Source organism: Ammospiza nelsoni, chromosome 5 (assembly GCF_027579445.1).
Source record: "Ammospiza nelsoni isolate bAmmNel1 chromosome 5, bAmmNel1.pri, whole genome shotgun sequence".
Classification (NCBI taxonomy): Eukaryota; Metazoa; Chordata; class Aves; order Passeriformes; family Passerellidae; genus Ammospiza; species Ammospiza nelsoni.
Genome location: NC_080637.1, coordinates 372,932 through 392,442, shown reverse-complemented (window position 1 = coordinate 392,442; position 19,511 = coordinate 372,932). Strand labels below are relative to the sequence as shown.

At 62.7% G+C, this 19,511-nt stretch overlaps 1 protein-coding gene across 1 annotated transcript in view; it reads left to right on the top strand.

Annotated features, from left to right (window-relative positions):
- Positions 1-19,511, top strand: part of SND1 (staphylococcal nuclease and tudor domain containing 1) — a 75,659-nt gene that overhangs the window by 11,240 nt on the left and 44,908 nt on the right. The window contains exons 7-10 of the mRNA XM_059472057.1: positions 333-488; positions 819-925; positions 1,246-1,336; positions 8,399-8,512. Of these exons, the coding sequence (XP_059328040.1) occupies positions 333-488; positions 819-925; positions 1,246-1,336; positions 8,399-8,512 (468 nt within the window). The remainder of the gene's footprint in view (positions 1-332; positions 489-818; positions 926-1,245; positions 1,337-8,398; positions 8,513-19,511) is intronic.

The following is a 19,511-nucleotide window of genomic DNA, read 5'->3' as shown; positions in this document are numbered from 1 at the left end:
GTCCCCAGTCCCTCTGCAGCTCTGCTGGAGCCCCTGCAGGCCCTGCCAGGGGCTCTCAGCTCTCCCTGGATCCCTCTCTTCTCCAGGTGAGCACCCCCAGCTCTCCCAGCCTGGCTCCCTGGGAGCTGAGGGGCTCCAGCCCTGCAGCAGCTCCAGGTCCCTGTCTATGTGTCCCTGAACTGGAGTCGGTCTCTGTTTCCCAGGGCAGTCAAAGGGCTCTGTCCTTACACAGATTCCCCAATTTCAGTCCCCAAAACACCCCTGGGGCTGGGAATGGGGGCAGCCTCAGGATTTGGGCCCCTCCATGCCCTGACTGTCCCCGTGCCCCGCAGTGTCCCACCTTCAAGCGCGAGGCCGACTCCGAGGTCCCGGAGCCGTTCGCGGCCGAAGCCAAATTCTTCACGGAGTCCCGGCTGCTGCAGAGGGACGTGCAGATTGTCCTGGAGAGCTGCCACAACCAGAACATCCTGGGCACCATCCTGCACCCGGTGAGAGCCACCACGGGCTGCCTCGGGGGGCTGGGGACACTCTGGGGTCACAGGGTGCTCCCAGTGGGGGAGTCGGGACGTGGGTGGGTTTGGGACATCCTGGTCTTTGAGGAGGGCAGGGCCTGGGGTGTCACTGGGATTTTGGGCTGTTTCCTGGTGGATTTGGGACATCCTGGTCTGTGAGGAGGGCAGAGCCAGGGGGTGTTACTGGTGGGGTCTCCAGTAGCACTGGGAGCTCAGGGGACATTGAAGGGGCTGTGCAGGTGCCCCCAGCAGGGACAGGGCCTGGGGGGATCCTGCTGACCCCAGGCCCTCTCCTGCTCCCCACAGAACGGGAACATCACGGAGCTGCTGCTGAAGGAGGGCTTTGCGCGCTGCGTGGATTGGTCCATCGCCGTCTACACCCGCGGCGCCGACAAACTGCGCGCGGCCGAGAGGTGGGACGGGGATCCTGCTGGTCCCTCTGCTCCTGCTGGTCCCAGCTGATCCCTCTGTTCCTTCTGCTCCTGCTGATCCTACTGCACCCAGCTGTTCCCATTGCTCTCTGCTGATCCCAGCTGCTCCCACTGTTCCCACTGCTCCCAGCTGCACCCATGGGGTGCCCAGAGTGACTTCAGCCCCCCCCAGCCCCGTGTGGCTGATGCAGGGTGGGATTTATGGGATCTCCCCTCCATCTCTCCCCGGGGCTTTGCTGGGAGTGCCACCCCCGGCACGTCCAGGTGTCCCAGCCCCGTGTCCCACTGTCCCCACCCCGCAGGTTTGCCAAGGAGCGCAAGCTGAGGATCTGGAGGGATTACGTGGCCCCCACGGCAAACCTGGATCAGAAGGACAAACAGTTTGTGGCCAAGGTGAGCGGGGCTGGAAGGGACATGTGGGGAGCAGGGGCACAGCACGGGGTGCCCATGGGGCCAGTCTGGCCTCTCCATGGGTTTGCACAAACCCCAGAGGGGCTTCCCTGGGCTGGATCCCGGCCATGGATCCCAGGGTGCTCTGGGATCTCCAGCAGAAGCAATGCCCAGGAGAAGGGAAGGAGCCCTGAGAGAGAGAGACAGGGGCTTTGGTTTGTGGGCATGGACTGGGGGTGTCCTGGCACCTCACTCTGGTCAGGCAGAACCACGGGGATGGGATTGCATCTCAACTGGTTCCTGATCATCCTGGGGCATTGGATACCCCATGGACCAATTCCTGATCATCCTATGGATTGGCTGCCCCATGGATCAATTCCTGATCGTCCCAGGGGATGGCTGCCCATGGATCAATTCCTGATCCTCCCATGGATTGGCTGCCCCATGGATCAATTCCTGATCCTCCCAGGGAATGGCTGCCCCTGGATCAATTCCTGATCATCCTATGGATTGGCTGCCCCATGGATCAATTCCTGATCCTCCCAGGGAATGGCTGCCCATGGATCAATTCCTGATCGTCCCAGGGGATGGCTGCCCCATGGATCAATTCCTGATCCTCCCAGGGAATGGCTGCCCATGGATCAATTCCTGATCGTCCCAGGGGATGGCTGCCCCATGGATCAATTCCTGATCCTCCTATGGATTGACTGCCCCATGGATCAATTCCTGATCGTCCCAGGGAATGGCTGCCCCATGGATCAATTCCTGATCATCCTATGGATTGGCTGCCCCATGGATCAATTCCTGATCCTCCCAGGGAATGGCTGCCCATGGATCAATTCCTGATCATCCCAGGGGATGGCTGCCCCATGGATCAATTCCTGATCCTCCTATGGATTGACTGCCCCATGGATCAATTCCTGATCCTCCCAGGGAATGGCTGCCCCATGGATCAATTCCTGATCATCCTATGGATTGGCTGCCCCATGGATCAATTCCTGATCCTCCCAGGGAATGGCTGCCCCATGGATTGGTTCCCGCTTCTCCCACAGGCGGTAGATGCTGCTGAGCCCATCTCCTGGTGGGTGCTGGTGTGTTCCCTGCCCATGGTGCCCGGCAACCCCTGCCCATGGGTTCCTGGCAACCCCTGCCCATGGGTTCCTGGCAACCCCTGCCCATGGGTTCCTGGCAATCCCTGCCCATGGGTGCCCGGCAATCCCTGCCCATGGGTGCCCGGCAATCCCTGCCCATGTGTTCCTGGCAATCCCTGCCCATGGGTGCCCGGCAATCCCTGCCCATGTGTTCCTGGCAATCCCTGCCCATGGGTGCCCGGCAATCCCTGCTCCAGCACAGATCCAAGGGCACAGCCGGTGCGGGAGGGAGGTGCAGCAGCGTGGGCCGGTCCCGGTGGGATCCGGGTGGGATGCAGGATCCGGACAGGTCCCGGTGGGATGCGGGATCCGGGCCGGTCCCGGTGGGAGGCGGGAGCTGCGGGATCCGGGTGGGATGCGGGATCCGGGCCGGTCCCGGTGGGATGCGGGAGCTGTGGGATCCGGGTGGGATGCGGGATCCGGGCCGGTCCCGGTGGGATGCGGGAGCTGCGGGATCCGGGCGGCATCGGCCCCACTAGATGGAGCTGCCGCCTCGCCAGGCAGCGGCCGCGGCTCCCGAGCCGCTGGAATTTCCCTGGGCATGGGCAGCAGCCACATTTCTTGGAAAGCCGGCCTGGTCCCTGCGCAGGGCCGCGTCTTTCTGGCTGCTCCGGTCCTGCCGGGATCGGGATCGTGTCCGAGCAACCTGGCCTCGCCTGGGTGCTCCTGGGGGATGCAGGAATGGGATCGAAGCTGGCAAATCCTGGGGAAAAACAGGAATGGGATCAGCCTGGCAGATCCTGGGGAATGCAGGGATGGGATCAAGCCTGGCAGCTCCTGGGGAATGCAGGAATGGGATCAAAGCTGGCAGCTCCTGGGGAAAAACAGGAATGGGATCAAACCTTGCAGCTCCTTGGAAAAGTAGGAATGGGATCAAGCCTGGCAGACTCTGGGGGTCTCTTGGATGCTGGGGATTGAACAGAGCAGAGATGAAGCTCTGGAGCTGCCAGGACAGCCAGGAGCTCCTGTAGCTGCTCAGAGCTGATCCCTGTGGCACTGCTGGCTCGTGTCTGTGGGGATGAGGTGGGAATGGCTCCTGTGCTTGCTCTGGGGCTCAAATGTGGCTGGGACAGGAGCAGGGCTCCCCAAAACCTGCCCAAACCAGGGAGGGCATTCCCTGTGGGAGCAGTGCAGGGACACCGAGCTCAGAGGGGCTCCGGGGGGCCGGCATTGAGAGCCCATCCCTCAGGATGAGGACGTGGCTGTGACAAATGGCACCTGGGCAGGTGTCCCGTGGGCACGGCAGGGCCGCGTGCCGGCTCTGGAACGCCGGGAAGCGCCGCTGGCAGCGGCTGCCGCCGGAGCGGTGCCAGGAGCGGTGCCAGGAGCGGTGCCAGCGCCGTCAGTCACGCTCCGCTCAGCTGCTGGAGGGGGCGGCTGGATGCTCCCGGCGCTTCCACGATGCCGTGATTCCGTGGGATGGCAGCAGGCGGGGCCCCCCGGTCTCTGGAGGGGGATGTCCGGGGTGGCTTTGGGATCAGCAGCATCGCCCCCCGTGCCCAGGAGCGATGGGATCCGGCTTTCCCCTGGCAATGGTGGGCACCGACCCCCGGTGCTGTGGGGTGGGTTGGGGGGCAGAGTTTGCAGGATGCCCCCAATTCCCCGGCTCTGCGGGGTCCCCGGGAGCCCTCAAAGGCAGCCAACAAACACCGCGTCCTGCTTTTCGGGGAGGAGACTGGCATTTCTCCGCCTGTTGGGTCGCTCCTGCTCTTCGCACGGGGCTCTGGAATTTGGCCTTTGGCAGCCGCAGCGCCCCCGCATTTCTGTGTCACTTTGGGGGCTTTTTGTTCTTTTTCCCCGCGCCCGGAATCGCAAGCGACAGGGAAAAGGAGGGCAGATGGCAGCGCGGGGCCCGCAGCTGGGCGGCGTGCGGCTCCCCGGGCTCGGCCCGTCCCGGTGCCGGTGCCGGTGGCACGGAGCGGGCGGGCAGGGATGGCGCCGCAGCCGCCTCCGTGCTCGGCACAGCGGGGCTCGTTCGCAGCGGCAGAGCTGACGCAGGAGCTGCTGGAAGGGGCTGCGAGGGGAGGGGGAGGAGGAGGAGGAGGAAGATCCCAACCTGCCTTTGCACCGTTGATGAGCCGCGGCAAATGGGCTCCGGCTGGTTTTGGCTGCGGCTGCCGGCGTTGGGGGCACAGGGCTGGGCCGGGGAGCAGGGGAGGCTCGGCCAGCCCGCGGCTGTGGGGCTGGTGAGGGGCGAGGGGAAAACAGAGGAAGGGAAATGTCAGAGGGGCTGAGGCTCTCTCCCGAAATCCCTGCGTCAGCTGCTCTGGGAGCAGCGGGATTTGGGACACGCTGCTGCGGAGCCGGAGCCGGGCTGGGCTGGGCTGGAGCCATCCTCTGCAGGGGGGGCTGCGGCAGCCCCCGGGCCGTGTCCCGCCCCTCTGCTGCCCTGCCTCGCTCCTGAGCCCGGCCCGGCTCCTCTGATCATCGCGGGCTTTATTCCCCTTGCTGGGAGCTCTGGCCGCGGCCAAATCATCCCCGAGCTCGGGGGATGTGCCAGAGCCGAGCCCGGGAGCTGCTCCTGGGCTGAGCCGAGTGCCAGACCCTGCCAAAACCCCTCTAAAGGACATTTTTGGGGTGGGGGGACACCCGAGCCTCTCCTGGTGCTGGGCTCTGGCTCCCCAAGTGCCACTGTGCTTGTTGGGGTGCAGGAGGTCACCCTCAGCTTTGGGGATGCTCCCTGTGCATCCCAAGAGTGGGTGCTGTCCCGGGACAGGGATGCTGTCCTAGGAGCACAGCAGTCAGCAGCTTTGGGACTGGGGACACGTCCCCATGGTCCCCAGGCACGGGGCTCCTTGTCCTCCCCAGCTCCCAGGGAAACCAGCCCTAAAGGTGGAATCCCTGGCCCCCAATGTCACATCCCAGCACCCCAATGTCACATCCCAGCACCCCAGTGTCACATCTCAGCCCCCTAAGGGCACATCCCAGCACCCCAGTGTCACATCCCAGCACCCCAGGGTCACATCCCAGTGCTCCAAAGTCTCCAGATTGCAGCCCTGTGGCTGCTCTGTGTGTGTAACTGGCTGTTCCTATGGATTGGGATCAGCTATGCCTTTAGGGCACATCCAGGGTTTGTGGGGGTGAGGTTGTGCTGCCAGAGCCCTGGAATGGTGAAATTCCCAATTCTCAGAGGAAGAGCTGCTTCCCTCTACTGCTTCCTCTTCCTCCTCCTCTTCGGGCTGGTCCAGGCTCTGGGTCTGTGCCATCCCTGCCCAGGGCACCCAGACTGGGAGGTTTTGTGTCCTCTACTGGTCCCAGTTCTCCCTCCCTGTGTGCCCCCAGTACTGGGGACAAGCAAAGCCCGGGGTGGAAAACTGGAGGCTTTGTTTGGCCCAGCTCTTGCAGTGAGGAAAAACATCTTCCCTGATAAATGTGGACAGGGGAGGGCTGCGGGCTCCCTGCCCTGGAGCGGTGGTGGCATGGGGGTGGCCGGGGTGGCCGGTGCCACAGGGACGTTCCGGAGCTGCCCTCGCTGCTCCCAGCCCGGGGGACGTGGGAAGCGCAGCCGGAGCGTGCTGGCTCTGCAAGAAACAGCTGCAGAGCTTTAAAAAAATAATCCCTCCAATCCCGTTATCAAAGGGCCTCTCGCAGGCAGGAGAAGCCACAATAAATATTGGATAAGGGAAGTGGCTGCAGCGGGCTGCCAGCGTGGGGGAGACAAAAGCCCCGGCCCCGGGGCGGTGCTGAGTCGCTGTTCTGTCACCGTTCTGCCACCGTTCTGTCACCGTGTGTGTCACCCCCTGTGACCCTCCTGCCCTCCCTGCGGCTCCAGCAGAGGAGGGAGCGGCTGCCCAGGCAGGGTGGGCACCTGGCGTGCCCCTCGTGCCACCCTGCATGTCCTGCCTGGGATTGGCATCCCTTGGGAGCCCTGGCCCCAGGTGCCATGTCCTGCTGTGCCCCATGACCTGTGTCCCTTGTCCTGTGCCCCACGTCCTGCTGTGTCCCTTGTCCTCCAGCATCCCGTATCCTGCTGCATTCCGTGTCCTGCAGGGACCCTCTGTAACTGGGTCAGGGCCCTGCAGGGACTCTGGAGGTCCCTCTTGGCTCCTGCTGCCACCCAGCTCTGTCCTGCCTGGGAGACACAATGTCCCAGGTGCCGTGTCCTGCTGCATCCTGTGTCCTACATCTGTGTCCTGCTGCAAGTCCTGCTACATCCCATCATCTGCTCCATCCGCGTCCTGCTGCCTCCTGTATCCTACATCCTACATCCATGTCCTGCCACCTCTGTGTCCTGCTGCATCCTGTGTCCTACACCCCTTGTCCTGCTACATCCCATCATCTGCTACATCCATGTCCTGCTGCATCCATGTCCTGCTGCATCCCATGTCCTACATGCATGTCCTGCTACATCCGTGTGCTGCTGCCTGCCTCCCGTGTCCTGCATCCCGTCTCACCCCTGTGCAGGCTCCCCTGAGCCGCTCCAGCCGGGGAGGGGCGCTGGGGGCCGGAGGGGCCCGGCCCGTCCCGCACGGATCGGATCGGATCGGACCGGGCCGCCCCTCCGGGAGCCGCGGGAGCCGCTGGCCGGCTGCTGCCTCCTGCTGCCAGGGAGCAAATGAGATGTGACCGCGGCTGCCGGGGAAGCATGTGCTGGATGTGTAATGGAGCGCGGGATGTGCCCCCGGAGCTGACCCGCAGCGCCCTGCCCTGGCTGCAGCGGCTCCGCTTCGCATCCTGCTTTTCCCGAGTCTTGGGCGGCAGGAAGGAGAGAGGCCGCTCCCTCCTCGCCCCTGCATGCCCTGGAGCGTGAGATTGGATTACTCCACTTGGCAGGCGCGCGGCTTTGGGCTGCTCCTGCCGAGGAAACGTGCGGGAGCTGCGAGCCGGGAGAGGCCGGGACGTTACCGAGGGCTTTGCCGTGCCCTGTGGTGTCTGCTCGGATCAGAATTCCTTAAATCCTGCTCTCCCTCCGGCCCAGCACTCTGCGAGGGGCGGGTGTGATTGCTGGGCAAAGAGGGCTGCAGTGGGCTCAGCTCCTGCCTCCCCCTGTGGATGTGTGGGATTGGGATCCTGCTGGAAAAGCAGCAGTGGGAGCCTTTTGGACTGGGGGGACTGGGCTGTGCTGGGAGCAGGCAGGGGAAGGTTCCTGTCCTGCCACTGGGAATATCCAGTAACTCCACTCAGCTGGGCTGGAGAGCTGGGAGTGCTAAACACGTGTGTCCTGAGCCCCACTGGGATCCTCCTGCCCCTCTGCCTGCAGCCAGGCTGGGAGAGCTGGGGGTGCTCACCTGGAGAGGAGAAGGATCCCGGGAGAGCTGAGAGCCCCTGGCAGGGCCTGCAGCGGCTCCAGCAGAGCTGCAGAGGGACTGGGGACAAGGCCTGCAGGGACAGCACACAGGGAATGGCTCCCACTGCCAGAGGGCAGCCATGGGTGGCATCTTGGCAGTGAGGAATTCCTGCCTGGGCTGGCATTGCCAGAGCAGCTGGGGCTGTCCCTGATCCCTGCAGTGCCCAAGGCCAGGCTGGACACTGGGGCTGGAGCAGCCTGGCACAGTGGGAGGTGTCCCTGCCATGGCAGGGGTGGCACTGCAGGGGCTCTGGGGTCCCTTCCCACCCAGCCATTCCAGGATTCCCTGACTTTATGATCCTGATTAGTTTGCTCCCACCATGGGCTGTCCTTGCTCTCTCCTCATCCCCTGTCCAGTGTCCAGCTGCTGCTCCTGCCCCTCTGGAATTGCCTCTGGAATGGAGCCCAGGGGCTGAGCCCTGGCACAGCGCACACACGGCTGGCAGTGCCCCGGTGTGCCACGTGTCACCGTGCCAGGAGCCGCTGGTGACAGCCAGGCTGGGGCTGGGGCTGCTCCTGTGCTGGGGATGGCAGCCAGGGTGGCAGGGCCGGTGTCACGGTGGCACCTGGCTCTCACCATGCCCAGGTGGCTGCTGTCCCCACGCTCAGCTCTGTCTCTGTCCCCAGGTGATGCAGGTGCTCAACGCTGACGCCATCGTGGTGAAGCTCAACTCTGGGGACCACAAAACCATTCACCTGTCCAGCATCCGGCCCCCGCGGCTCGAGGGGGACAGCGCCCAGGTGACACCGCGGGGACAGGGACAGGGAGGGGACAGCGCCGGGGGACACTGTGGGGATAGTGGACAGGGAGGGGACAGCGCCCAGGTGACACTGCAGGGACAGGGACAGGGAGGGGACAGCGCCCAGGTGACACCGCGGGGACAGGGCCCGGGGAGCGGACAGCGCCGGGGGACACTGTGGGGATAGGGGACAGGGAGGGGACAGCGCCCAGGTGACACTGTGGGGACAGGGACAGGGAGGGGACAGCGCCGGGGGACACTGTGGGGATAGGGGACAGGGAGGGGACACTGCAAGGACAGGGAGGGGATGGGAGCAGGATGGGAAGGGGGCGGGCAGGGGCAGGGTCGGCTCTGTATGCAGCCCCCTCCCATGAGGCTCCTGCTCCCCCTGGGATGCCCGTGCCCCCTTTCCCTTCCTGCTGGAGCCCATCCCGTGGGATGCAGGAGGCCTGGGAAGGGCTGGAGCGTGCACTGGTGGCTGCAGGGAGACGGCTCCGTCCCTCTTCTCCTGCCTCAGTTTCCCCCGTGTTCCGTGGGTGCTCCCAGCTGCTGGGATGTTCCTTAGGGATACCTGTGCCTGTGGCCTCACCCTCGTGTCCCCATTCGTGGGGCAGGCACGGGAGGCTGTGCAGCTGCTCCTGAGGGGGTGAATGCTCGGTTTCCCTTCCCCTGGGCTGTGGGGCTGCCTGGGCTCTGTGACTCCCCATACCCAGAGGAGCAGCTGCCGTGTCCTGGGCTCCGAGGGACACCAGGGCTGGCTCGTGACCGGCGGCTCGGGATCGATGGGTTCCTGGCAGGCTCTGGAACGTTGGGAAGGGCTGCAAAAATCACATTGTTCCTGCACAGCTTGGTCCCTGCTCTCTGTGTTTGAGCTCTCTCAGGCCGGCGCTGCTGGAGCTGGATCCGAGCGCGCGGCAGGGACATGAAAGCGCCGGGATGGGCTGGGGGTGGGCACGGGGAGTGTCCTTGACCCTGCTCAGAGCTCCAGAGCTGGGCTGGGGAACGGGACATGGCCCTGGTCTGTGTGCAGCACCCACTGAGTGCCCTTGGCTCTGCCCAGAGCTCTGGGGCTGTGCCAGGAGCTGGGATGAGGGATCAGTCCCTGTGTCACACACAGAGTGTCCCTGACTGTGCCCAGAGCTCTGGGGCTGTGCAGGATGAGGGATCAGTCCCTGTGTCACACACAGAGTGTCCCTGATTGTGCCCAGAGCTCTGGGGCTGTGCAGGATGAGGGATCAGTCCCTGTGTCACACACAGAGTGTCCCTGATTGTGCCCAGAGCTCTGGGGCTGTGCAGGATGAGGGATCAGTCCCTGTGTCACACACAGTGTCCCTGACTGTGCCCAGAGCTGTACAGGATGAGGGATCAGTCCCTGTGTCACACGCAGTGTCCCTGACTGTGCTCAGAGCTCAGGGCTGTGCCAGGGGTCAGGATGATGAATCAGTCCCTGTGTCCAGTCTCCCTCATCCCCTCACAGCTCCGGAGCTGCTGCAGGAGTTGGGATGAGGGTTTGATTCCTGTGTCACACAGAGGCTCCTTGACCCTGCTCACAGATTTGGAGCTGTTCCAGAAACTGGAATGAGGGCTTGATCCCTCTTCACAGAGTCTCCATCCCACTCGGAGCTCTGGAGCTGCTCTGGGAGCCAGGATGTGGCTCCAATCCCTGTGTCCCTTTCTGGGACAGCTCTGGGGGTGCAGAAATGGGCATTTCCTGCCGTCTCTCGGTGATGCCAGTCCAGCAGGGGCTCCTCAGGGCAGGGAAAAGCATTCTGTTACTGCATTCCACCATGGCTGATACACTCAGAGCTGTGGGATCACGGAGCTCCCGAGACCTTCAGAGCGCCTGCCTTGTTCCTGGCACATCCCTCCTCTTCCTCCTCCTCCTCCTTCAGAGCCTCTGGAGATGCCGGGATGGCTCCTGGGAAGGCTCCTGCCCGTGCACACGATGGGGCTGAGCCAGGATTGCTCCAGACCCACCTTTTCCAGGCTGTTTTCCATCCTGGAGCGCCACGAGCCAGCCTGGCCGTGCCGGTGGGCGACGGCTCCCGAGGTGACCCCGCGTTGCTGTGGGAACGGGAATTTGGAAGTTCCTGCCTCCCTGCACGCCGCCTTGCTCTGGCCACGCGGAATTATGGATGCCTTCCCAGACTGCCTCTTCCTGCTGCTCCTCTGGCATGGGCTGGCGGGCCGGGGCTGCGGGAGCCGGGGAGCAGAGCGGGAGCAGCGGGATCCCCTCAGGGTCCCCTCGGAGCAGTCACAGCTCCAAGGAGACTGCAGAGAGGCAGTGCCCGCCGTGCCTCCGCACGGATCCTCCAATCCCTGCAGTGTGGGGTCTGTGCCCTGGTCTGGGGTGTCCCTGTGCATCCCTGGCATCCTCAGGTCACATCCTGGCACCTCAATGCCCCAGAACTCTGAGGTCACATCCCAGTGCTCCAAGGGCACATCCCAGCACCCTGAGGTCATCTCCTGGCACCCCAGTGTCACATCCCAGCACTCCAGTGTCACATCCCGGCACCCCAGTGTCACATCCCAGCGCCCCAAGGTCCCCGGATTGCAGCCCTGTGGCTGCTCTGTGTCCGTAACTGGCTGTTCCTATGCATTGGGATTTGCATTTGGGATCAGCTGTGCCTTTAGGGCACATCCAGGGTTTATGGGGGCAGGAAGTGTGGAATTTCCAATCCTCAGAGGAAGAGCTGCTTCCTTCTGCCTCCTCTGCTTCCTCTTCCTCGGGCTGGTCCAGGTTCTGTGTCTGTCAGCCCTGCCTGGGATCCAGACTGGGAGGTTTTATGGCCTGTACTGGTCCCAGTTCTGCGCCACCGGGGTCCCTCTGGCCTGGGATGCTCCTGTTAAATCCAATTATTTCTCCCTGGGTTTCATCCTTCCGTGGCTCCGTCATGTTTCCGTCCCTGGCGCTGTCATTAATTACCTGGCAGTGCAATTAATGATGGGTTTGCTCCTCCCTTCCACACCAGCACTATAAATTAGGGAAAAACATCCAAGAATTCCGCAAGGGACCAAACCCACCCTCGCTGGGGCTCAGGGTGGGGGACCCCCATCCCAGCTGCCACTGCAGACGTGGATCTGGAGCTCAGGGAGTGTGGACACATCTGTTTATGGATCAAATATCAGCATGGGCACCTCCGTGGAATGTGTCAGGATTTACAGCAAGTCCATGGGAGTATTTATAACATTTGAGCATTTATTGAAAATCCACCAGTGGAGGGGTTTGGGCTGTGCTCCCAGGGACAGGGACAGTGGAGAGGGAACAGCCTCAGGGTGGAATCAGCAGGAATTTCCCCATAGAAAGGGGGGTCAGGCCTTGGCAGGGGAAATTTGGAGTCCCCATCCCTGGAGGTGTCCAAGGAATTCCTGGATGTGGCACTCAGGGCTCTGGGTTGGAGACAAGGTGAGCACTGGGCACAGCTGGGACTCGGTGACCTTGGAGGGCTTTCCCAGCCTCAGCGATGCTGGCATCCATATGAATTCTAGGAGCATACATACCCTTATTTAATATAAAATATGAAATGTATAAAGTACAGTTCAGGGCTGATTGCAGGCTCCCCTAGAAGGCTTTTCCCCCCTTTGAGGGCTCTCCCAGCCTCTCCTCCGTGCCGGAGCAGGAGCCCCGGGATATCGCAGCTCCGTCGGGAATCCCATCCCGACCCGCCGAGCGCTAATTGCTGCTCCCACGGCTCCGGCTGGAGGAGATGGGAAGTGACAGACGGAAAACGGAGTGTGATGGGATCCTGCCGCCTTTCATCTCCAGCCTTTCATCTCCCGGCGCTGGATGGATCCCGGGAGCGACGGCCGGGAGCGTCCCCAGCGCTCGGCTCTGTCTGGGAATGTCACGGGTCGGGGTGGAGATGGATCTCCTGCTGCTCCAGGTGCTGCCCTGGTGCTGTGGGGTGGGGGAACAGCTGGAAAACCTCACCTGGATGGGTGGAGTCTTCATCAAGATAGCTGGAAACTCACTGGGATGGCTGGAAAGACTCATTGGAAGGGCTGGAAACTCTTATTAGAATGGCTGGAAACTCACTGGGATGGCTGGAAAATCTCACTGGAATGGCTGGAAACTCTTATTAGAATGGCTGGAAACTCACTGGGATGGCTGGAAAATCTCACTGGAAGGGCTGGAAACTCACTGGGATGGCTGGAAACTCACTGGGATGGCTGGAAAATCTCACTGGAAGGGCTGGAAACTCACTGGGATGGCTGGAAACTCACTGGGATGGCTGGAAAGACTCATTGGAAGGGCTGGAAACTCACTGGGATGGCTGGAAACTCACTGGGATGGCTGGAAACTCACTGGGATGGCTGGAAAGACTCATTGGAAGGGCTGGAAACTCACTGGGATGGCTGGAAACCCTTACTGGGATGGCTGGAAACTCACTGGGATGGCTGGAAACTCACTGGAATGGCTGGAAACCCTTACTGGAATGGCTGGAAACTCACTGGGATGGCTGGAAACTCACTGGGATGGCTGGAAACCCTTACTGGAATGGCTGGAAACTCACTGGGATGGCTGGAAACTCACTGGGATGGCTGGAAACTCACTGGAATGGCTGGAAACCCTTACTGGAATGGCTGGAAACTCACTGGGATGGCTGGAAACTCACTGGGATGGCTGGAAACCCTTACTGGAATGGCTGGAAACTCACTGGGATGGCTGGAAACTCTTATTAGAATGGCTGGAAAAACTCACTGGGATGGCTTGAAATTCACTGGGATAACTGGAATCTCTCTCTGGGAAGGCTGGAATGTCTCCCTGGGATGGCTGGACTCTCCCTGGGATGTCTGGAACCTCTCTCTGACATGGCTAGAATCTCCCTGGGAAGGCTGGAACCTCCCTGGGATGCAGCCCCCATCTGGGGCTGTGCATGTGAGATGCTCCAGCCCCTGGGATGCTCCAGGTGCCTGTGGATGCAGGGAAGCCCTTCCTGAGGTGCAGCTGAACCTGTGGTGGGGTTTGGGATCCGTCCATTTTGGAGATGGATCCATCCTGTTCCCTGGGGCACTTTGCTGGCCTTGGATCCATCCAGAGGCGGAGCTGAGCCGTGTCTGGCAGTTCCATGGGATGGAGGAAGAGCCAATTCCCATGAAGAGCAAGAGGGGCTCAGGCCTGCTGGATCCAGCTGTGGTGGTTCTGCCTCAGAGCTTCTCTGGGTGTCGGTGCCACCACAGTTCCCAGAGGATATTTGGATATTTGGGATATTTCCATTCCCTTTTCCAGTCTCCAGCTCGTTCCCTTGGACAGCCGCGCTCCAGGCCCCGTCAGCCGCTCCGGCGGAATTTTCTGGATTGCGGCAGTTGCAGCACAAATCTGCTCCAATCCCCAATTTATCTAAATTGATCTCTTAATTGGGAATTCTCCGGAGGAGGGGGAGCCGAGCACATGGATCCTGATTCAACGGGAGGAGCAGGGAACAGGCGGGCTGCTGGGGGTGGGCTGGGAGCCGGGGAGCTGGAACTGGGGCAGTGCCCCCGGCTGGAGCAGGGACCTGGAGGCTGCTCCGGGGTTTAGGAGCTTTTGGGAGCTTTTGGGAGCCCTGGAAGTGGGACCGGGAGCAGAGATATCCCAGCTCCTTTCCCAGCTGCTGCAGGAGTCCCTGGTGCCACCTGCACAGCCGAGATCAGGCTGGCACTGCAGGCGTGGGGTTTCTCCAGGGATTGTCAGAATGGCACCGGGACACTTCCAGATGTCTTTTCCAGGGATGCAGAGCTGAGACTCTCTGGTTTTCCGTGTTTCCCCTGGATGGCAGCTCATTCCTGTCGCTCTGCCCTACACCAGTGCTGGGCAGGGACCCCAGGCCCCTCTGGCCAGGATTTGGGATGGGGGATCCTGGTGCGCTGCCTGCTCTGGAGCAATGGGAGCCTCCCAGAGCTGCCACCACCCCGGCAGGGAAAAGCTGGCAGCACAGGAAAGCTGGAAATGGCTTCAGAAAGAGGGAGAACAGATGGATTTGGGATTGGTTATTTTTTTCCCCAGCTCTCGGAGGAGCTGCATGCAGGTTTCTTGGCTTTCTGCTGTGATTCCAAAGGCAGGGAGCTGCTGGATCATCCAGGCCCTTCTCCCGTGGGACCCTGACCACCAGGGATCAGCATCCCAGCTGGAATGTGGGATGTTCCAGGGTGCTCCTGGTGGTGGTGCCACATGGGATTCCCATGGCTGTGTCTGGCTCTCTGGACACTCTGTGTCCTGCAGATCCCAGTGACTCCAGGGCTCTGGGGTTCCAGTTGCTTTAGGAGGTGCCAGGGTTTGACTCCTGGATTCAGGAGTTTTGTGTGCTGGGAATTTTTTCGTGGCTGCTCCGTGTCCCTCGTTCCCTTGGGAGGGGTGGTGGATGTGGCTGCTCCTCCTGCCACATTCCAGCAGATTTCAGGGAGCATTTTACCCACACCTGTCAAAGCCCTCTGCTGCTTTCCCTGTGCCTCGCTGGCTCCTGGGATATTTCTGTGGGCTTGGAAGGGCTCTGTACCAGCGACCTGCCTGGAGCTCTGCCAGCCCTGCTGGAGGCAGGAAGGGCAGGGAGTGACCTTGGGGCCAAGGGCAGCCCGGCCCAGCCCCCGGAGCTCAGCTTTTGAGGCTGTTCAGTTGGATTTATAACCCTGCGGGAGGACTGGGAAAGGAGCTGGGAAAGATCCCGTCCCACCCATTTTTAGCAATGCCAGCTGCCACATCCCTGGAAAAGAGCTGCTGCTCCCGGCTCCGCGCCACCCTGGATGCCCATGGAGAGCCTGGGGCCGGTCCCGCTCGGTGGGTGCCGCTCGACAGATGGTTTGCAGGTGTCCGCCGGGAGCTTTTCCAGGGAGCAGCCAGCTGGATTTGGGGAAGAGGGCGGCTGCACGGCTTGGCAGCGCCTTGCCGGGAGCTGGGAACGTTCCTGGGCCTGCAGGGGCTGCGCTGGCACCCTCAGGAGCGCGGGCGATGCCACAGCCCTGCCAGGCGAGGGCTGGGAGGAGGGGCTGGCACAGGCAGCGATTGCCAGGCGGGAATGGCTGGGTGGGCTCTGCCAGACCCTCTGCAGGGAGGGAGGCGCCGGCACAAATCCCTGGGGCTGCGGGGCTGTGGGTGCCCTGCATCCCTGGCAGTGCCCAGGGCCAGGCTGGACACTGGGGCTGGAGCAGCCTGGCACAGTGGGAGCTGTCCCTGCCACGGCAGGGGTGGCACTGCAGGGTCCCTTTGGCCCCTTCCCACCCACAGCATTCCATGATCCTTCTGGTAACAAGCCTGCAGGAGCCGGGGATCCCCAGCTCAGCTGAACGTCCCCATGTGTCCCCACCTTGTTGTCCTTGCCCCTGTGGGTGCTGTGAGGACAGTCCTGGGAGCTGTTCCTGGGGATGAATCCCTGTCCCTGTGGGTGCCTTGAGGACAGTCCCAGAGCCGTTCCCTGTCCCTGTGGGTGCCACGAGGACAGTCCCAGAGCCATTCCCGGGATGCAGGGTTGAATCCAGGGCCGTGGTCCCGCTGGGAATGCCGGGCGGGATGCACGCGGAGCAGGTCGCGGCTGCAATTTGTGGCGCAGGGTTTGTACTACACAAATTGCTCCGCACTCAACGAGCATGAAAGATTAACGAGGAACAAAGCCGTGAACTCATCCGGGCCCGCTCCCGCTAAATTACAGCTACAGGGATCATGGCAGCTCATCCAGGCTTGTGTAACCGAACTGATTTGCCGGCGTGGCCGGTGCGGAGCCGCCGCGGCTCCGAGTGCTCCGCACGCGACTTTAATGGATTCTAAATATTGGCAGAGCCGGGGAGAGGAGGCACGGGGGCACCGGAGTTCCCGGATCAATATTTAATGGGAGCTGCAGTCGCTTCCAGGGAGAAGACGAGTGCAGTCAGCATGTTCTGGGAACCTGGAATGTGCCCTCCGGGCAGCAAGTGCTGCGCCGGGAAAAACTGATTTGCTTGCATCTGCGGCTGCCGAGCCTCCTGCCGCTCCCAAAGTCATTCCTGCTGGAAAGGCAGCCCTTCGGTGTTTAACCCGCGCCTCTGGATTGCGGCACGGCGGCTCCCGGCAGCGCAGGGCGTTAAATTCCGGCTGGGGGGGTCCGGGGGAGGGCTCCGCTTTGCCTCGGGAGCGTTTTCCCTGCCGATGTCCAAACTTGCAGAGCCGGCTCCCAGGGGAGCTGCCAGCGCCAGGTACAAGGCCTGCTCCGGGTCGGATTCATTTGCGATCTGGCACAGTTGGGTTCCTGTATGGATTACAGCTGCTGGCATCCCAGGAAATTGCTCATGGCTCGGAGAGCAGCAGCTCGGCGGCGGAACGGGAGCAGGCCGGGGCCCGGAGCGCTGGGGCGGCAGCAGCGGCAGCAGGAGCCGGGCTGGTGCTGGAGCAGCCGGCCGGCCGGGGAGCTGGGCAGGAGCTTGCCAGCAATTACGGAGCAGCTTTTGCATGAGGCAGCAGCTCCGGGAGGCCCCGGGGCCGCCTGCTCCGAGCAGGCCGCGCTCGGCCCATCTGCTGCCGCCGAGCCCGGGATCTGCCGCGTGGCAGGAATAATCCCCGGAGAGCCGGCGAGATCCTTCCCCAGCCGCTCCCCGCTAAGTGCTGCAATTCCTCTGTTGTAATTCCTGCCTGGTGTTGTGACACCGATGCTTGGAGGGAGATCCAGGCACCTGCCAGCTCGCATTGCCGGGGACGCTGCTCCAGCCTGGCGCGCTCCGGGAGCCGCTCCAGAGGCTTGGTCCGTGCCCAGCCCCGGCTGTTTGCCGCTCGGCTGGATGAGCGTGAAAACGCTGCTGGGAGAGAGGAGCTTTGACCTTCTGAGCTCCTCGGGAGCTGCTGGAATTCCTCAGCGCATGGGAAATTGCGCTGAATTGGAGCAGCGCCTCGGTCCTGGCACAGAGCTGAGCTCTGCAATTAATGCTCCGGCCTTTGTGCCTCGGGAATCGATCCCTGATTTTAGCGTGGGATGAGCCTCTGCACTGGCTCCCTTCCCATCTCCCAGCTCCGGGTGGGAAGCAGGCACAGCTCCGGCATTGCCCCGGATCCTGCCCGGTCACCAGCCCGAGGGGACCCTGGGGACAGAGCTGGGCCACACTGTGCCATCACCCAGTGGGGCAGGGAGGGGACAGCAGCAGCTCCATCCGCACAGGACAGGACAGGGAAGCTCCAGCCCAAAGGCCTGGCCCAGGCTCACATCCCACCCCCAATTCCCGGCTCGGGGTGGTCCCCCGGGGTCCCAGCGGGGCCAGGGCTCCGTGTGTATCCCAGGGCACCCATCCCTCCGTGCTCAGGAGCGGGAGCCTCCCCAGCACTGGGGGGTTGGAGCCGTGGGAGCAGTGGGAACACCCCCATTGCTGCACCTCTGCCGGCGCCGCTCCCAGAATCGGGAATCATGAATATTCCCCCTCCATTAGCACCGGCTGCATTCAGTGCCAGACATTTGGAGACGTGAGGGGTGGATGGGATGGAGGGGGGATGGATTGGGAACGTCCCTCACTGGGGGGCACCTGCAGCCCCCACAGCCCCTTCCCCCCCAGCTCGAGTTCCTGGGCTCTGGTGGCACCGGCCATCCTTGGTGACACTGGCAGCACCTCAGAACCCCCCAAAATTCCCAGTGCAAGGAGCAAAGCCGTGGGGACCCTTGGAAAGGGATTTCCATGGACGAGCTGCCCTGGATCTGCAGGGCTTGGTGGTGAGGAAGGGCTGGGCCCTGCTGGCACCGGGATGGCGTGGCCTGGCATGGCCCCAGTGTCACTGTGGGTGTGCTGGAGGTGACCTGGGCTGTGCCAGGGACTGGGGCTGGGCCGTGGGTCCTGTCTGTGCCAGGGATAATGGATCCATCCTGTCTGTGCCAGGGATCCTGCCTGTGCCAGGGATAATGGATCCATCCTGCCAGTGCCAGGGATAATGGATCCATCCTGCCTGTGCCAGGGATAATGGATCCATCTTACCTGTGCCAGGGATAATGGATCCATCTTACCTGTGCCAGGGATCCTGCCTGTGCCATGGCTGACAGATCCATCCTGTCTGTGCCAGGCATAATGGATCCATCCTGCCTGTGCCAGGGATAATGGATCCATCCTGTCTGTGCCAGGGATAATGGATCCATCCTCTCTGTGCTGTGACTGATGGATCAATCCTGCCTGTGCCAGTGATCCTGCCCATGCTGTGGCTGACATATCCATCCTGCTTGTGCCAGGGAACCTGCTCGTGCCGTGGCTGACAGATCCGTGCTGCCTTTTCCCCGGAGCCGCCGGCACAGTGCAGCCCCCTGGGGTTGGCAAGGGGGTCTCAGAGCGTGCTGTGAGCAGGGCAGGGGGGACAGTGACGGTGACAGTGACACTGACAGTGACAGCTCGGGCTGTCCTGTGTCCCAGGCCCCGCAGAGGGGAGGCAGCTCCATCCTTCCAAGCTCTTCCCTCGCTCCCGGCCCCGCTGTCCTACTTTTCTCCAGCTGCTTTTCCTCCTTCCCTCCGTCACGTGCGGGTGGGCTTGGAGCGCTCGGTGCAGCTCCGGCTCTGGGCTGGGCTCTGGGCTGGGCTCTGGGCACTCCCCAGCGCTGCCCTGACCCTGCTCGGGGTCCCGGTGCCCGCGGGGCCGTGTGGGAGGAGGATCCACGGCAGTGAAGCGGCCGGGAGCGGGGACAAAAGGGGCCGGGAGTGAGGTCAGTCCCCTCCCACGCGACCCCAGATCCAGGGCAGGCAGGGCTGGAAGGGACAGCCCCGCTGCGCATCCCTCCGGGGCTGCAGTTATCCTCTGAAACACGGGATAACAGCGGGGACAGTGTGGAGGCTCTTCCCGGAGCCCTGAAATGGCCGTGCCTGGCAGCAGCTGCTGCCTCTGTCCTCGTCCCCGTCCCCGTTCCCGTCCCCTCGGTGATGGTTTTGGGAAGCAGAGGCATCTCCCGGTGTCACAGTGTCCCACAGCCAGACCCTGGGTCGGGATCATCCCTGTTCCAGGAACGCTGACCCCGTTTTCCCTCTGTGGGAGCGGAGCAGCCAAAACGCTGCTGGATTCCCAAATCCACGTGGCCCTCAGAGCCACATCCCCTTGG